Source organism: Anas acuta, chromosome 2 (assembly GCF_963932015.1).
Source record: "Anas acuta chromosome 2, bAnaAcu1.1, whole genome shotgun sequence".
Classification (NCBI taxonomy): domain Eukaryota; kingdom Metazoa; phylum Chordata; class Aves; order Anseriformes; family Anatidae; genus Anas; species Anas acuta.
The window spans coordinates 38735471-38755438 of NC_088980.1; the positions used below are offsets into that span (position 1 = coordinate 38735471).

A 19968-nucleotide genomic window follows, 5' to 3' on the forward strand; every position below is an offset into this window, starting at 1 on the left:
ATACAGACCTTACCCATAATTAATTAACAAACATTGCCAGCTGTTGCCATTTTAGTCCCAGCTCTAACATTTGTTTGACAAGGATTTTACAGGAAGGTGGCTCAATGACTGCTGAGCTCTCTGGAGCCTGCCCTACAAGCTCAAGATTGGAGGCCAGCAGTGACTGCTCTCTGGTGAGCCCCCAGCCAGACATCGGGGACAGCTGACAACCTGCTCCAATGGTCAGGGACATCAGCATTACATGCCCTCAGTGTGATCAGCTTGCACATGTGAGAATAGTGTTATCTTCTCCAGGTAACATACGTTATCTTTGGCTCTTATTTAGCTCTGACCATTGCTGGTGCCCTTTTTCATGAATAGAAACCACTAACATAGAATATACGCAACCATTTGGGAAATAAGCTTTAGCACATTCTTAAAACATTTCATTCACTTATACTTCCTTCAATCATTTTTGTTGCTACCTTTAAATTTAGAGTGCTTCTGCCAAATAATATGGTAATTATTTGTAATCCATTAAGTGAAAGAACGCAATTGACTATGTCTTTGATTGTGACCTGTTATTCTGTCAGGTACAATTCTGTCTTGGAAAGGCTAAATTGTTAGGTGAACAAAACTGCAGGTGATAGAAATCAGGCACAAATTTGATACGATTGAAAGGACTAATTTGGCATAGGCAAAGCTGCCAGTAAACTACTTCAGAGGAAGAGCAGTGTAATATTACAAAAAATATATGGCAAGGGGAGGGAATAAGATAAAGCTGAAGCCAGGACTTAAACTTTTATTGCCTTGTTTGTTGCATTTCTACCTAGCTATTTTCCTGTACTCAAGGTATACCACTTTGTACGTTGTTATTTGTGACTTTATTTTAGTGTTTTTCCCCAGTAGGTGGCCACACTTGCTAATTGAAAGAATCCACTCAACCCTGCTGGAGTGGGTTGTATCAAAGTCAAAAAAACAGCACCTGGCAATATGAAAGCAGTAACAAGTAGAGCTTTTTCTGTTTTGTTCCCCTGTGCTTTTCAACAGAGATGAGGGTTTCTATGAATCAATTTGAAACCTACTAGCAATACACATGCTTCGCTGAGCTATCTTACCAGATCTTAAAAATGCTCTTGCTAGACAATTTGTGGAAGAGGATGATGCCTCGCTGACTGTTTTCCATAGAGATACAACCAGTTGCCAATGAAAGCAGGAAAACATTTTTATCTGCAGGAGCTGCTTCTATCATAAATTATTATAGAAGAGACAATACTATAGAAAACTTGCTTCTAAAAAGGTAGAGATGAGTACATCCCTTTCACCTCCTACCACTAAAAGAAACTCCAACTATTAAGTTGAAATAAGTGCATAGATATTTTCATTCCCTGTTAGGAAACGTATTCAAGGTTCTTTAAAATGTGAACCTTGAGGTAACAAAAATGAAACCAAAATAGTACTAGATGAATATGGAGACAGTTTGCTTTCATATGAAATTAACTCAAGATTCATCCTGGTAGAAGCCAGGTTGAGCGCATTCTCTGCATAATATGCTGTAAATTATGAGTAGATACACAATAGGAGAAAGATATTTTTTTAAGTGTGTTTTTTTTTTTGTTTGTTTGTTTTTTAACGTGTATTTTCTTAAGTTCATTATGTAGATACAAACCGTGAACTCAAAATTTATTCAGATGTATCCGATAAAACGGGTGCCCCTTCTCCCTATAATTCTGCTTATTTTAGGAATCAGTGTCACATTCATACTTTCATAGATTGAAAGTTAATTGGTGTGTAGGAAGAACACCTGCAGGGTAGGAAAGATCTATAATTTTTAAAGACAAGCTAACAAATTAACAAAAAAAAATATACTCCTTTTTAGGGAAAAAAGATTAAATCTTTCTTGAGTCAAATTAGCTTCAGTGTGAAGTTGTCATCTCCTGTGTTAAGGAAAAAAAAAAAAATCTGATCTCCAGAGAACTGTTTTAAAAGAAAGTTGAAAAATATTCCTTTCTACAGAAGTACTTCTTGATAAATAGTGTTTGTCATCTGAACGTTACTGCTATGGATGTTTGGATGTTTGCTGACATCTAATACCCGCAGTACAGTGCAATCTTGCACTGGCTGAAACAAAGGAATGGAAACCACATAAAATGTGTATTTCACTTTCTTTATGAAGCACAAAGAGCCAAAGTTCTGCAACACAGTTCCCATTCTGTGCTCCTGATGGAGATGGCCATCACAGTACTCTCTAAGTTTGTAAATTCTTTGAAGTCTCTGAAGACCAGAGAACTTGATGTAAAATGCTTTAAGTTTTGTGAAACTCTTGATGGACACTAACTGTGCTGATATCCTTTGCTGTTGTTAGTGCATGGTTACTTTCAGTTTATTTGCTTTTATTCAACTCATTTACAGATAGAAAAATATGGCTTTTTGTGTGCTGCACACATTCTATATGCTATGATATGACCAAACCAATGGATGATATGATTAAAGAAAATGCACACAAATAGTGATAGAGGAAAGACAAAAAGGAGGATATTGGAACAGATGGATGCATGAAGGGAAAAAAAATGGAGAAGTGAAACCAAGAAGAAAATTCAAACAGAATAAAGAGATTATGCACATCTTCTAAAGACAGCCTCATTTATTATTACACATCTATATTTAGATTTAAATACAAGGAGATTGAACAGAACATATTATTAAATTCTATGAGAAATGCTGAAAAATACAGAACTCCATCTGGTGAAATCATGATCTACTTACATATTTTTTAACATCTCCCAAAGTCTCACTTCAGTAGTTTAACAATGACATGTGACCCTAGATGACATAAAATATGAAAACACGATCACTGGAATGGCTATCCTGGTGATTTCAGGCGTTTTGTTACATGGCTATTAATCCAGACTACAACAGAAGAAACTCATCTTCACTGCTAACATTCACGGACTCACTGAGCCTGAAATATGGTAAATGAAACTTACTCATTTAATTACTGCTGCATGCTCTCCTGCCTCTATTTCACACATTCACGGTGAACCTCTGCTGTTTTCTGACCAGCTGGTTGACAGCAATTCCTGCTGTCAGTTTCAACCAGCTGTGAGTGATTTGGAGTTTCATAGAGGAGGAGGGAGACTGTAGCTCTGTGTTACAGTCATAGGGTTATGCAGCAGGCACCTGCAGCCACATACATGTAAGTATTTGCTCTCTAAATTCTATTTAAGTTCATGTCATTCTAAAGATTTACTGTGTAATATTTTAATTTGTTTTCATCTAAAGATGTTTTTGTGCAAGCTGGATCCGGCTAGGATGGAACTAACCTTTTCTCATGTTGTTGAACTGAAGTGTATTTTAAGAGGACAACAGTATCAAATTTTGATTCAATATTCCAGTGATGGATTATCTGGGCAGCTTTCATTTAATGATACTTAATCATGGGTACAATTTTTTATGTTAAACATCTTATGGGTTCTGCTTTGAATTTCCTTCAAGATCTCATGGTTGGCTTTCGTTGAATATAATTGATTGATGAATATTTATTGCTGCTGTTTTGCTTCTAACATGGACCACTTCTCGGTCCCACGCGTGGCACCACGCCACCCACACCCTTCTCTTTTATGGGGTCAGCAGGTCTTCGCCTCTTCTGCTGTGAGGCAGGTGTCTTCCAGTCATTTTTGCCATTCCTACAGGCATCACCTCCTAACCTTTCCACATTCCTCTCGGGCTAGACACTGGACAGGCACGTGGGGCTGCCACGACGCCTCAGTGGCACGGAACGTGGATGACGATGCCCGGTGCTTTGTAGAGCAGGGCGTGTCTGCTGCTAGCAGGGGAGCCGTGCTGCGTTAGCGCTCGATACTGAGGCGATCTGCGAGGCTTTTAGAGGAGCTGAATCCCCCGTTGGGCTGAGGGACGCCCCGCTGGCGGGGGGGGGGGCAGGGCCGGGGCGTGCCCAGCCCCTGAGCGGGGAGGGGGCGAGAAAATGAGGGAGGAGGGGGAAAGGGAGGCGGAAGCGCACGCGGCGTGCGGGCCGTGACGTGGAGGCGGCGGCGGAACTACGTGTGCGTGTGTGTGCGTGCGGGTGTTTGGGTCGGGGCGCAGGAGGCGGCGGAAGTCGGCGGCGGCCTCTGGGTGAGGCCCGGCTGCGCCCCCGCCCCTCGCCCCCACCGCGGGGCCGCCTCCCCCCTGCCCTCCTCGCGCCCTCCTCCTGCTGCAGCCCGGCCGGACAGACAGACAGAGGGACGGGCGAACGGACAGACGCCGTGTGTGGCCGGGTGAGGTGGGGCAGGCCGGGCCGGGCTGGGCTGGGCTGGGCTGGGCTCTGAGGGCGCCCCCCCGCCGCCCTGAGGAGCCGCGGGGCGGCCGGGCCGCTGAGGTGCGGGCCTGCGGGCAGCGCAGGCCGCTGTGTCGGAGGCGCCTCGCCGCCTCAAAATGGCGCCCCCGGTTCTCCCACTTCCCCTTATTCCCGTGCCTGGGAGGGAGCCGCGGGGGAGGGGAGGCGGCGGCAGGGCCCCGAGGGGCGGGGAGGGGGCTCCTCGGCCGCGGGCTGCCTGCCAGGGCAGGGTCGTGTCCCGCCAGGCCCTCGGGCGGAGTGCGGCGGGAGGTGGGGAGGTAGGGCCCTCGCTTTCCCTTTCGCTTGTGCCTGAGAAGGGGGGCGATGGGTGAGGTGGGAAGGCGAGGACAGCGCGTCGCCATCCCGGGGACACCGGCGGGCCTGGTGTACGCCGTGTGCGCTGCCTGCGGCTTAGCTGGAGCTAGAGGTGAAGGCATTGTGCAGGGACACACCTCTGCCCTTATGCGTTTTCCAGGAGAGCTGAATTGTTTAAGGACTATCCAAATGTTGCTCCAAACAATAGGCCCTTAAAAGGCCATTATTCTCTCAACGTTTTCCATGTTTTTTTTACCTACCTTTGTCTCTTTCATAGTCTGTCTTCCATCCCCAGGCTGAACTGCTAGGTAAACTGAAATTACAGAGCTCCTTCCACATACTATTAAGACTGAATAAAAAGCATGGCATCTTCATTTTTTTCTAATTCAGTGGTGATTTCTCAGTGTTGCAGGCAGGATAGATGGCCTACCTAGATGATATTTTTATCCTGTAATAAGAGATGTCAGTAAAAGGTAAATCCTAGCTAAAGTAAGGTGACTAGAAACAATGATAATACAGTCATCGTTGCTTATGTTTCCTGTATGATAAACCAGTTTATCACAAAGCAATCAGTACAATACTTCATTCATATGCACTGATGAGATGGCTATTACATCTAATTGGAAAGCCATGATCTTCTTGCAGTGACTGTGTTGGTTCAGTTCTGTAACTTTACTGTCTCACTATGTTTCAATATAAACTGTTTTAAATACAACAAATATTTAGATAGTGACATGCACAGCTATCTTGAACGTTGCAGTAAGATGCCATGTTAATTTTGTCAACCCTAGAAGGGAATAATAGAAAACTTTATTAGTGTGAGTGCTTAATAAATAACTTTATCTAGATATTGTTTTTTTTAAAACAGTGAAGGTAGTCATTATAAAGAAATTAGACAATGGCTGCAAACTCCCTGTTACACCATCTTCCTCTGTTCATGAATTAGAAATTACTACAATATTACTTATGATAAGAAATGTTATTTGCTTTGAAATGTGAAGTCTTTTCAAGTGGTTGAATGTTCCAGTTTTAAATCTATCATTTTTTCTTGTGGTCTTTGTGTTTGGTTATGCATTTAATCGCATTCATTGTAGGAACAGCGTTAGCTGTCTTAATCCCTTTAGTAGGTTGGCTTTTGACACAAGTGTTATTTTGATACTTCTCTATTAGTCTCTATCAGCTTTCTTGTTGTTTAAAATAGGCACTGATATGAACACTTAAATGGCTGTGAATTATTCCATTAAGTTGTGAGTTTGTAGATACTGGTTAGGACTGCTGGAATTCTGCTCACAGACTCAAACATAAGAAATTTTATGGGAAGTTCTATGAATATAATTACGATTCTTCTCTCCTTCCAATAAATAAAAATCATTAACAAGGAAGGATTACCTAGCAGAATAGACATTTCTGAAGGGATGAGAGTACAAAGCATCTGGTAAATTGCTTGGTAGGAGTACTTGGTAACAGAAGTACGTTCCTAACCGTATGCTGTAAACTTTATTATTCTGACATTTCATCACGGAGATGCTATCCCACTGGGGATATTCAGGAGAAGAGTGGAAGTTCCTACTCCCCAGAAGGAGCTATATATTTGTAGTACCCATGACTGCAAAACGGTCCTTGCCTGATAGTATATGATGGAGTTCTCGCATTAAACTCCATATAAGTAGGACAATCTGTTCCATTTCTAGTCATATGAGGACGTACACACTTAAAAATTTTCATAGTATTTTCCTCAGCAGATTCTTACATCAAAGTAACTTCTTCACATCCATATGTACCAGTTTAAGAGGTTGGTTGAAGTAAAACTGTTATATGCATCTTTTTGTGTAGATGAATGAAAATGTCTTAAGGTTGTCTTTTTTCAGATATTCCGAACACATCAGTAGATTACAAAATTTACTCAATACACAAAGCTAGCAGGGGCAGGGCTGGATGGGGGCAGTTTGGTGGGATCTTTTCTTGGAGACTTTGACTCAAGCTAAGAGTAAGAAATAGGTACAGCTGCTGAGCTCTTGAAGAAAGTGTTCAGAGTTGCCTTGAAAGCAATTTGTCAAAAAAGAATTAAACTTGTGTTTGTAGGGTACTGAAAGTAGTGTTCCTGTCTTCTGCATGGTGTTTTTTTTTGGTTCCCAAAGCCAATATTTTACAGATGACTTAAAGAACTGGAAAATAAGTGTGGCCTGAGACTTGGAGCATATGTAGGGTCTGTAGTATTGAAGTCTACTTTTACATCCTATTTCCTAGTACATTCAGCACACCAGTCTAAAAAGAAAGTTCAACATCATTCTGTAATGGCTGTGTCATACCTGGGCCACGTCTCTTCAGATTAAGGAAGTATTCCTCATTTTTCATGTTTCTATGATGATTTTGAATTTACTGAACAATTTCAATATAATTTGAAACTTTAAAAGATGATGACTTCCATGCATTCCTATAGAAGATGATAGTGACTTTTATTTATTGATGGCAGTTGGGTATTCTCTGTCAGATTTTTAGTCTTATTTTTTTATCCTAAGCTCGTAAAAACTGTGTGGTACAACTGTGGTAGGTATGTTTTATTGTTAAGTTACTAGACATATGGATGCACCTATTGAATGAAGAATGTTTGCAGTATGTTTTCAGGACTTGATGGCCTTGGAAGTAGTGTGATGTCTTGTCAGCTTGACAAGTGGTTATTTTTGCACAATACCTGAGTGTCCAGAATGATTTCTTGTAAAGGGGAGGGGAAAGGTGTGTGAACTTTGAAGATTTCTGGTTGAACATTCATAAGAATTCAGTATTTGCATTGACAACTTGTTTCATCTCTAGGTCCTGAAAGAGTTTCGCAAGGGGTAGTAAAAACTGCTTTGTAAGTGTAAGATAAATAGTTAAATTAGATAAACAGTTAGACAAATAGTTGGTCACTGGATTTAGCCCTTATGTCTTAATACTCCAGAGTCTAGAAAACATAAATTAAGAGTAAAGATTTAAAATTCTTTCATAGTTACCTAAACATACTAGAATGCTACAGTGCAAACAGTTGTTTCATTTTTAAAACAGAAAATACTTAATTGTCTTCATTACTTTTCCAAAGGAAAGGATAAACAAATCACTAACAGGATTCTGGGCTACCTATTTGTTGGCCATGCATTGCTGCTTCCTCTTGTACGTAATTTGGGAGAGATTAACTCCTTGTTACTGATCCGCTTTTATCCAAGTTGCTCCACAACTTGGAAAAAAAATCTTGCTTGAGAACCAACACAGCAGCTGTGCATGATTTTTTTTAATGCTATGAGGATGAAAGGTCTGATACTGTTTTGAAAATAACTAGACCAATTCTTGTATTCTAAAATATTAATACTAATTTAATGACAAAATTTTAATGTGTAATTATAGGGGTTAATAATAATAATGGTGGAATTTGCAGTGGTTTTTTTTTTGCTTACTGTAAAATTTTTCAATGTGGCACGCTTCTGTGTGTTTGAGAAAACTTGTATCTAAAAGTAGATAGTTAAGTTGTGCAACTGAAATTAAAAACCTGTTGATTTAAGGATATCATAACTGTCAAACAGGTCACAAACACAAGGCAGACAGGGATGAATACAAGATTGGAATATCCTACCTGGAAGAAGTTAAATTATTTCGAGGTATGGGAAAAGGAACAATATAAGCAAACAGAAGCATCTTAAAGATGTTGAAAAATATTTTGTTTTAGGACCTATATTCAAGTTCTGTTTACAATGATAAATAATATATCAGTTTATTTTTAATGTTATGTCAGTGAAGAAATAATGCTTTGATTTCTTACATAATGCTTGTGAAACTTGGGTATAAGGGAGTATTTAGTGGAGGATGGAGTTCTGCTAGAGCTGTGAAGCAGTCTGTTCAGAAATTGTCCTGAGTTTACAGAAGAAGAGTTAGGAAGGAGAATGAGGGCTTATTGTCTGAGGCAGGTGTATAGCAAACTGGAATCCTCAGCTGCCTGCTATAGGATTATTTTAGCTGTCCTTGATGTTTTGAAATGGGAAGATAGCTAACGATTAAGGCTACTACTTGGTTCAAATTGTAGTAGCTTTACCATAACAAAGAAAGAGCAAGACTTTTTTTAAAGGTAGTAAATTTGCTTCATTTTACAGTGTTAAAACCATTCTCTTCACTTGGAGAATATGCTCCAAACTAACTTGTTTGTATCCTAGATGCTAGAAAAACTGTGTCTTCAACATGTGTATCTAATTCAAATATGTAACCATCTGCAGTAGGACAAAGTTGTAGGCCAAGGGGTTTTTAGGCTTGTAGGCCAAGCTTTTTTTTTTTTCCTGAGAGTTGAGTAACTATCACTTGGGTATTCTTCCTGCAGATTTGCTTGGAATTTTGTTTTGGGAAGTAAGAAGACAGGGAATATAGAAAATACTATTCCAGTCTTTCATATGTTAAATCTTTTCACATGTAGACACTAATCTCCGCTATTAAGTGTGCAAAACCATGTGTTTTTGGCTTGGAAGTGAAAATAGCAGAGGCTAAAGGCTTCTTTGTCCGTATGAATAAACATTGTGATTTTTTTTGAAGAAACTTACAAGAAGAGTAGATATACTAAGGAATACGCTGTTAACACGTCTTCTTAACAAAGGTCTCTTACATGTATCGATTGGCTAGGATGTAGAAATTAGATCTGGAAATCTCAGTTTATTACCATTTGATACTTCTCTGGCTTGCACAAAGTGATCTGGATTTCTTAGTGGTCAAAAGACTAAATTTTTCTACATGTGCAAAGCTTTGTGGTTTTACTTCTAAAAGTACATTTTTAACTAGGAAAGGCATTAAAAAGTACAGATCTTGATGTACAAAGCATTATATAAGGAAATTGCATTTGTTATAAATTATAAATATGAATTGATAAAGTGTACTTGCAGAGAGCTTGATGCGGTGATTGTGATTTCCATAGTCTCCTCAATTTTTTTTGCATTCTTTATTGCTACTGACTACTGAGTATTACTTAGCATTAGTAAAATAAATCATATGTAATCCATGGTGCATTGGTGAATTAGATTTTTCTTGCTTGCTAACCACCCACTGTCTTTTCATAACCAGGCTGTTACCAGCAGAAGCACCTCTGAGTTCTGAATCCTGGACTTGCTTTCAAGAACTTGAAACAAAGGACTTCTTTCTAGTTTGGGCATGGCTAATCGAGGAGCAACAAGACCCAATGGGCCAAATGCTGGAAATAAAATTTGCCAATTCAAATTAGTACTTCTAGGAGAGTCTGCAGTTGGTAAATCAAGTTTGGTGCTTCGTTTTGTAAAAGGACAGTTTCATGAGTTTCAAGAAAGTACAATTGGAGGTGAGAAAATTTACCCTTTTTATTTATTTCACACTGAATTTATATTCTTGGCATTGACAACCTTGAATGTAATGGCACTTTGAGAATGGGTCATTGACAGCAAGGATCAAATCTGAGCCCTACATCTCTCTGTTTGAGAACTGTAACTTAGTAAGATGAAAACTAGTTGACACGAGGCTGTAGGAAACATGCATGTCAAAGTGGAGAAAGTAAACATGCTTGAACTGCATAGTTTTGAGAAGTGGACTTTATGTTGAATTTTGTTTGTAGGTGTGTATGTGGCTCTTTTATTCATGCTGTATGCATTTTTTTTCAAAAGGTTGTGGTGGTATTTATGCAGCCTGGCTCTGCTTTTGAATTGGGAGAACTTGCTATATGTCTGCATGCACTTCCTTTGTCATTAATCATGAGATTTAATATACTATTTTTATGTTTTGTGACATAAGAAAAACTTAGTGTTGACTGTAAGAAGTCAAAAAAAAATTCAGTTTAACTATGACACGTTTTCATTTTCCCCCCCCTTTTTCTTCTGCCAGCTTGCGTATTGAAATTGTTTGTGCTTACTGAGCTTCCTTGAATAAACTTAAACACGTTCTTAAAACAGTATAATGGCATACAGACTAAAACAAGATATGGATTGATCAGTATTGTCCTGTAGCCCCTCCTGCTGCTTGCATGAATCAGGTTGTTTCACTATATTTATGGCAAGCCCTTCCAGTCATCCATGTCTTTACATATGAACAGTTGACAAAATGTAAAAATCTACTAAGCTTACAAAAGTGAAGATAAGCTAAGTCTCACTACACCACCTTTTTACCCTGTTTCTAGGTGTTAGATGTATTTATTTTGTATGTCTGTCAGCATAAATGGAGAACCACTTTTTTCTCCTTTAACACCTTACTAATGCTCATTTTTGTCTTTGTACTTACTGTAATGGTTTTGGGATAGGTGTTAGTGTCGTAGATTTATGTATTATTACATATGATACGTGATAATATAGAGAACGTTCCCAGTGATACATTGACAAGCTAATTCACTATTATCTGCTTTTTTAAAATGAAAAAATAAACAACACTAAATTCAGTGAAATTCATTGTTAAAGTTCAGTAATGTTTAACTTTAACCTCCTTTTTGTTTTCTCTTGTTTCAGAGTCTTGGTAGAATTAGAGAGAACTCATTCTATTTAACTGTTTAAAAGCAATACAAAGGTTAAAGAAGACTTAACTCCAAGCTGAAATATGTGCATGTTAGTGTAATTTTATATTAACTTGTTCCTCTTCTGCGCTAAACAGAAGCAAGGAAATGCTGTATAATACAGCTGAGAAATATTAAGTGCATCAACATTGGGATTCTGAAAGTTTTCTGTAGAGAAAGCTGTGCAACTGTAGCCAGTATTTGCTTTAGGCATAGTTTTCTTTGTATACAGAAGGGGCTTTTAACAAAGGGAGGATTATGTGCATTAAGAGTCTGAATAAGAACTCCTGAAAGAGTGCAGTTCAAGGCAGACATGTTGGACGGTGGTCATGTTTGATAACTGGACTTCTCCACTTCAGACTAGTGCAGCAGTGCCTGTTAGTTGCTTAAGATAAAAGTATTGATGTTAATTATCTTGAAAGTCTATCATCCTTAACATGGTTGATTATCAATTAAGTATGGCCTTGCAATACAGAAGAAAGGTACCTTGTTTACTGAAATTAAATTTTTTTTGTGGTGTTTGAAAGCTTCCTTTCAACAAAAGCAAGAGGGTGGCCCAGAATAAAACCGTTGTTTTAATTCTCTTCCTGAATATATCCCTTCATTTATGGAGTGTAAGTACATTCTTATGTTGAAGAGAATATCTGCAAGAATGTCAAACTTCACTCATTTAGTATTCCTGTCTCTGTCTTGGAGAAATATAACCTTAAGCTGGTTGAGGAGGAAACCCTTAGTATAGTGCAGAGTGTTTTGTGTTTTTTTGGTCTGTCTTCTTGTTCTAGGCTGCTTGGGGAGCTACCAAGCGGAGCCTGTTTTACCAGTGCTTGGATATTTAGCCCTTAGAAATTTAGTGATTTAACATTGGAACATCAAAACCTTTCCCTTCTACAACCTGCTTGCTCATCTCCAGTGGATGCTAATACCCCTGAAGCAAGAACATCTGACCACTGACATGTCAGCTTTGCTATGGTAGTTACTGTGTCCTTTGTGGAGCAAGGTTGACTTGCTTTTGTTTTACTGTAATAAGTTAGTCAAAACTTGCAGCAGTTCAGGAGTGGTTCATAGGCTACAATGTCTTGGAATAATTAGGACAGGCTAACATCTGTTGGTCTGTGCCACTTCAGGCATTTGGTTTAAACTGAGTTTGGTCACTGATGAATCCCGCATTCCTGCCAACTGGGGGGCTTCCCTTAGTGTTTTGTTGAGATACTGGCTTAATTTTGTTAATGTGGTTTCTGTAGCATATGTGTATTCACCCTTGTATTTGTAATATGTAACTGTAATCTGAATGAAAAACACTGCTAGGAGTAACTGCTTGAGGAGTTGGTATCAATCATATAGTGTTTTCTGTAAATAGAAGATCATTATTTAGGGGCAACGATAGATGCAGCTTTTAGGTATGCAGATATATTCAGCTGTAGTGGCAATGGATGTAAGTTTCCCTGAAACTGAAGGCTGTGAAAATTGTGCTTTGAAAGCAGTTCTTGAGGTGGCTCGGTGAAAAATGCACCTGTATGGCTGCTTTACGAACAAGGACTTCTGAGAAGTGATTTGTTTCCACAATCATTAGCAAAGGTGGAGTTGCCAGGAGCTGCAAATCAAGGCTTTAACATGCTATTCAAATAATGTAAATGGAGTGTAGAACTGTAAATATCTGAGCTGTTGGAGTATATCATGAAGGAGTGCTGTCTGTTGTATCAAGATGAAATATAACTAGTAGATACGAGAGAAGTCGTGGTTACTCAGATTCACTATTAGAAAAAAAATCTTTCCAATTATTGCTTTCTTATGTCTTTAATGTGAAGAAAGACTGGTTGTTTAAGGAACTGTTCTCTGTTGATCAGTTCCAATCTACCAGCTTCAGACCTGTTATATTTTAATAATAGGCTTGAACTGTCAAGGAAATCATGCCTGATGCATCTCTGTGAGTAATATAATTTTATATGAATATGTAGATAGAAGCAGGTTTCTGGTTTCAGCACCTCTATCTTTTTTGTAGCTGCTTTTCTAACACAGACTGTGTGTCTTGATGATACAACGGTAAAATTTGAAATCTGGGATACAGCTGGGCAAGAGCGGTATCACAGTTTAGCACCCATGTACTACAGAGGAGCACAAGCAGCTATAGTTGTATACGACATTACAAATGAGGTAAGTACAATATAAAGAGGTATGAGAGGGATCTGGAAGTTCAGTGGTCTTTAGTTTGTCTTTCCTTGTTTGTTTGTTTTTTTTAACTGACTTGTCTGTATCAGTTGATCATGTAATGTTGGGCTATGTAATGTTAAATTGTGTCTGGAAATTTTTCTTGCCAAAAGACCATTTCTAGCATTTTTAAATCAAAAAAAATCGCTTGCAGAGGTTTTTTAAACCCACTTTTACATCATTTCATCTGACTCGAACTGTTACACTCACCACAATGCTAGTGACAATTTATTTGTGATGGTGGAAAAAGTTTTAATGTATTATTCTGGCAAGTAATATGTAAGGATTGGAAGGGCAGCACAAACCATTGAGACCATAACCTCACATTATTTGATTTCTTTTTATCTGAACTTAGATCAGATACGCTTCATTTGCTTTTGGTAAAAAGACTTAAAAAAAAAAAAAAAAAAAAAAAAAATGAAACCTTCAAAAACCTGGCATCCTTATGTTGTAGTAGCCAGTGCTTATTAGTTAGAAAATGTTTGAGACTCTTCAAATATATTCATAAACTTGATTCTTTCAGAGAATAAATTAAAATTCCTATTTTCTGTCTTTCCTTACTTGGGCTACATAAATCTTCCTATCTTTACTTACTTTTTCAGCATTGTCCCATCTAAGCATATTTGAGAACTAAGCTAGGAATGTATCTTTTTTTTAAAAAAAAAAAAAAAAAAAGTGTTAGACTTGGCAAATTGGAGTTTGCCAATTTGGACAAAGGTGATAGCCTTGCATCCATTGGCATTTCGCTGGAAGTAAAGATAACAGATTAGGATAATGGGTGAGTACAAAAGGATGATAATACTCAAGTTACATCATTTTGCAATCATTTACAGGAGTCCTTTGCCAGAGCGAAAAATTGGGTCAAGGAACTTCAGCGACAAGCAAGTCCTAACATTGTAATAGCTTTAGCAGGAAACAAAGCTGATCTAGCTAACAAAAGAGCTGTGGATTTTCAGGTATGTATGTAACTTCTGTTTATAGAAATAGCATTTTGTTGGAGTGGAAAGTAAATAAGTCTACTGAGAAGCTTATTTGCATAGGCTAACTAGTTGTTACGGAGGTCATGCTGTTAAATATAAGCATCAGCTGAGACTAATTGAATTATACATGCTATTGGAAAGTCTATTTCTGTACGAGTGATATGTACCAGTAGACTTCTTCTGAATAAGTAAAGTTTAATTTTTGAGGAATAACTAATTTATCTACATATCTTTAAGGGATAGTTGAATTTCTATTCTCCTGCCTTCTATCTAAAATCACCAGTAACTAGAGTGTCAATGGATGAGATTAGGAACAAACTCCTATATGCAAACCAATTCTCTCTGGCTTGTCAGCAGGGGAATTTTGATTATTGTATGATACAAAGGTGATTAACACACTTAACTTGTTTAAGGCGTATCGTTGAAGCAGTGTTTCAACTTCTAATTGTGCTTTCCATGGTATTTTTTTTTTTTGTTATAGCTGTGCTCTCTTCCATATTTGTTTTCTAAAAAGTTTAACTAAGCCATCGGGAAATGGCTTCCAAAGCAAATAAAAACTCACTAGAGATGTTCTGTTTTATTCATGGCTGGGTGAATTTGAACCAATTTTCTTAAGATCATATTTATTAGTCATTAATTCTCTTACTGTTTTAATCCTTATTTGGTGTCATTGTGTGAGATACTGCTGTGTACAGTAATGAATCCTTTTGTAACTTTAGAATTATTATTAATGAAGATTAGCAGTAATTTTAGTTTTGTTTTTTTTTGGCCAGAGTTTAACATCTAGGTTTTCTAATTTTATGCTTCCATGTCAATTGTACCATAAGACAGAGTCATGGAAAAAATCAGTGAAAAATTGTGGTATGAAACAAATCATATACGTGTACAGTCCAAAAAAAAATTAATCAAATTTAGTTACCAACATAGAACTACCTTTACTGTTTTTTGTTCTTACAGTTGCATTCTTAATGTTTTTTGAATGTTAGGGTTTTTTTGTTAATATGGATTCGTCGTCTTCTCATGGGCTTGATAGCCTTTTCTAACTGCATGACACAATGCAGATTTCTAGGTATTGGTCAATGTGTTACTTCAGATACAGCTACTTGGGTCTTAGCAGATTTTACTTAATTGAATATAGAAGCCTGCAGATGTTTTTTTTTTTTCTTTTTTCTTCATAGGCATTCTAGTTTGGCTTTTTACAGATATCCTGATGAATTCAAAGGCAATTACATAATGAAAAGACGCTAGGGATTCATAGTTGAACTGGCTAACAGGAAGTGGCACAAATAGGGAACTGAAGTACAGAGTGAGTAGATGAAAATCAGACTAGAGAAAGATAACGTGGCAAGACACTTGACATTTCAAACTTGTTTTATTATAGTGAATTTCTGTCAGGTTAATGAAACTGTTCTGATCAATCTGCCTCAGCTGAAAGATTCAAGATGCTTCAGAAACTGTGTTTTTTCTAGGGGTGATAAGAGACTTCTTCACATTTGATGGCCCATCTTAGAGCTTATTCATTCTTGCTATCACAGCTAGTTTCTTGAATCAGGGCTGTCTTTTTAATAAATACTGCTAGTATTATGTTTTGTGATGGTTTAGTCTGGGATATTTTTAAGACAAGTAGGGTTTTTTTAAGATTGCATTTCTAAATGCTTAACTGCTTGATGGAGTCATAACTTCTTCGTAGCTAATGAATAAATTTGTCGTGTTTCAACAAACCTTCTTTCAAAATGGAATAGAAATTGTCCCTTATTAGAAGTAAAAGTACAGTGTAATAACTGAGTTTCATTTTTAAAATTAACTAATGCATTCTTTCTACATCCACTGATAAGGAAGTTGTGGCAAGCTGGGTTCAGCCTTTTCTCGCAAATAACTAGTGATAGGACAAGAGGGAATGTATTCAAGCTGCACTGGGGGGAGGGGAGGGGTGTGCAGGCTGGAGATTAGGATAAATTTCTTCTCAGAGAGAGAGAGGTTGGAACAGGTTTCCCAGGGAGGTGGTGGTGTCACCGTCCCTTGGGGTGTTTAAAGAAAGGGACGTGGTTTATGGTTTAGTGGGTAATATTGGTGGCAGGGGGACAGTTGGACCAGGATCTTGGAGGTCTTTTTCAAACTTTATTATTCTATGATTCTTATTTTATCTTTCAGGAAGCACAGGCTTATGCAGATGACAACAGTTTATTGTTCATGGAGACATCTGCCAAAACATCTATGAACGTAAATGAAATATTTATGGCAATTGGTGAGTTTATGAACATACTGAGAATTTAAGGGAATTGTTTTCTTGAGATTTGTATACTCACAAGCTCCTTCAGTCATCCATGTAAATCTTTTTTTGTGTTACTGAAGTTTCCTTAGTCCCCTTCAGCTCCTTTATGATGCTGACAAGTCAGAAAAATTTACTTGAAGCATGTTCAAGTAAATGTACTTGAATGGCCATGTACTGGGCCTGTTCAGCCTGGAGAAGAGGAGGCTGAGGGGAGACCTCATCGCAGTCTACAACTTCCTCGTAAGGGGGTGTCGAGAGGCAGGAGACCTTTTCTCCATTAACACCAGCGACAGGACCCGCGGGAACGGGGTTAAGCTGAGGCAGGGGAAGTTTAGGCTTGACATCAGGAGGGGGTTCTTCACAGAGAGAGTGGTTGCACACTGGAATAGGCTCCCCAGGGAAGTGGTCACTGCACCGAGCCTGACTGAATTTAAGAAGAGATTGGACCGTGCACTTAGTCACATGGTCTGAACTTGGGTAGACCTGTGCGGTGTCAAGAGTTGGACTTGATGATCCTTAAGGGTCCCTTCCAACTCAGGATATTCTATGATTCTATGTTTGCAGAGGTCTTCTGTCAAGCACCTAAACATTTGGATTAACTTGTAATAGCTAAGCAATGTTACAATAACTTTAATTCTGTCAGCAAGATTCATATAACTGTCTTGACTCCACAATTGATGGTACTGCTTCAAATTTGAGCAAAATTAAGCTGTAGTTGCAACTGCAGACAAAAAAGAAAGCCAAGTATGCCTTTCTCGTGGTATACTTAACCACTGAAAGTTTCAAATACTTCATCTTAATCATAAAATGTACTTAGGATTTGTTTATCAAATTAGTATAGGAATGTAAGAGCAAATATATAAATGTGCCTTGTAATGTTACAGTTTGTGCAGCTGCCTTGTGAAGGAGTGGAACTTAGAGTAACATACCTCTTATGAGACAGTGATAATTGAATCTGGAAGCTGGAATCTAATGCTGCTGTGTTGTGAAGGCATTTTTCTACTGATGCAATGTCTGCATACTGTCTCTGCAGCTTAATATCACATGAACTTTTGTGTTCTGTCAACTGAGTTTATCTCACTTGATGTGCTAACTTTATTCTTGCTGCCCATTCTTATAGTTGTATTTCATTCGTTTTAGGAAAAAGTTGTTCTTTAAAAAGCTGGCCACAGCCAAATTATAGAACAGGGATGGTGATTGGGTCCTGATAACATGGGCAAAATAGCCCCATTTAAGTCCTCTTAAGTAAAACTTAGCAATTTTCTGACAGAAAGCTAGAAAGGCCTGCTGCTCATAAGGGTAGTGCTTGTCAGTGATATTTTTCATGACTGATCGGGAAGGTGCACTTGAGCTACAAGGACAGAAAAGAAGTTGGCACAGTCAACTGACTCCTAAGAACAGAAGATAGGGTAGAGCTTGGGGGGGGGGGGCGCGTATCAGGGGAAGAGAGAACATAACTTGGTCTAGTGCTGAGGATTACTTCATACGTTGTAAGCAATACTTACTCTGTCTAGTTAGCTGGACAGTAGGTTGACCAATTTCTGTCTGTTTTACCCCTTTTCAGTCTTTCTGTATCTTTTAGCCCTAACATCCTGATCTTAAAGCAAGAGTCATTGTTTACTGGCATTGCATACCTGGGCAAATACTTTTTACTGCTCAAGGTACTAAAGCATTTCACTTCTAAATCTCAGATAAGGTAGTTAATCATTAAGAAGTTAAGTGTCTTAACTTCTTTTATTACCAAAATGCTGAATCAAATCAGATTTTATAGTGATTATATTGATATGCTTATAGAGTAATAAAGTGCTGATTATTTGTGTACTCAAGTGATTTAACATCAGAACAATCTCAGTTTTACCTATTATTTCTTGTTGATTTTATAGCAAAAAAATTGCCAAAGAATGAACCACAGAGTACAGGAGCCAACTCTGCCCGAGGAAGAGGAGTAGACCTTACTGAACCCACACAACAACCCAAGAGTCAATGTTGTAGTAACTAAAACATCAATTGCTCTAAACTGTTCTGAATATTCTTCTGCTTCCTAACTGTTAATAACCATGGAATTGGAGTGCTTAACCTGGCCCAATACAGCTTCCAAACAGCGAAGAGACTTACAATAATAGTCAAGTTTATGATACAGAATTTCCTTTTGACCTAAAATTTTAACATGCATGTATCTGCCACTGTCTGTAATGTTTCAGCAGTAGAGGAGTGATGGAAGCGGAATAAACTTCCTTCAGTTGAAAGGTTTTAAAAATCACTCACCAGTAGGGATATAGAAGAACTACTTTCGATGGACCTAATTGGCCAGTTCCTGTAGCTTCAATACTGATTACTGTTAAAATGAATAGAATTTGATCTTTTCATAATTCTCAATTGTGCTTTAAAACAGTTTTAGAAACAGGGTCTAAAAATTAAACTTATTCACAGTATTGATGCAACCAGTTGTTTCTGCAGGTATCTACTGTTTTAGTTATACATTCCATAGTTTAATAATTTAATTACAAATACTTGCATTAACAATTTTAAGAACCCTATGCTTGCAGGAAAGTGGAGTTTTAGTTGGTACACTGTATGTAAATTATATCAACCCAGTTAGTTGTCTAAAGCGAATAGTGATAAATCAAGTTTAACTTCATTTCTAATCTGTTCAGAAGGTACAAACCAGTAAATTCAACTTTGCAACATAGGATTTTTTTTTCCTTTGCAAACTGTAAAGAGCTCTTCAAGTAAAACCACAACAAACTTGGTGTCTGTGACTTCTTTCTTGTTTTGATCATTGCTGGCCATTACAGTTTGTTTTTCCCCTAAGGAAAAAATAGTGCACTAACAATTATGGACATTCAACTTGATTTTGAATTTGGATATTAATGTACTGTAAATAGGTACTCTGCATTGTAGTCTACATTTGTTTAATACTTTCTGTAATATTTAAGAGTTGCTTAAAGGTATACAGAATGTACAGTTACTTAAAGCTAACTTTTTTCCTCTCTAATCAAAGGGGGTTCTAAGTTCTTCCTTTATGGCTAGAACAGTAATAAATGATGCTCCTGTATCTGTAACATAAGTACTGCTGTCTGTCAGTAATGAACTTTGCAACTTTGTTTTCCAAAGTACATTTTATTTTGATCTGTCCAGTATATTGCACTAATTCTTTTAGTTATTTTCATTATATGAAATCTACCAAGTGTGTCAGAAGAGATGAATTAGTCTATTTAAATGTTGAACTGATAGCAGAAACTTACTTGTGCAGATTTTAAATTTGCAGTAATCTGGGTTTAGCAAGGAAAATGACAGTTCACCAGTGTTTAGTTTTATATTGAGGTGCTCAGGTTTGAATAAAGTGGTTAAAAAAGAAATTGTGATT

General features: G+C 37.8%; 1 protein-coding gene across 3 annotated transcripts; it reads left to right on the forward strand.

Moving 5' to 3' along the window:
* The first annotated feature begins 145 nt into the window (after positions 1-145).
* Positions 146-19960, forward strand: RAB5A (RAB5A, member RAS oncogene family). 3 transcript variants are annotated; one of them, XM_068674349.1, is made up of 7 exons: positions 4000-4256; positions 8185-8259; positions 9701-9950; positions 13144-13295; positions 14183-14305; positions 16481-16574; positions 18485-19960. In XM_068674349.1, exons 3-7 carry the CDS (start codon positions 9788-9790, stop codon positions 18598-18600), a joined length of 648 nt encoding a protein of 215 aa, XP_068530450.1. In that variant the 5' UTR covers positions 4000-4256; positions 8185-8259; positions 9701-9787; the 3' UTR covers positions 18601-19960. The 3 variants fall into 3 exon arrangements, with proteins under 3 accessions (XP_068530451.1, XP_068530450.1, XP_068530449.1); XM_068674350.1 differs by lacking the exons at positions 4000-4256; positions 8185-8259 and adding an exon at positions 146-294; XM_068674348.1 differs by lacking the exon at positions 8185-8259 and having other exon boundaries at positions 4001-4256.
* Positions 19961-19968: the final 8 nt, after the last annotated feature.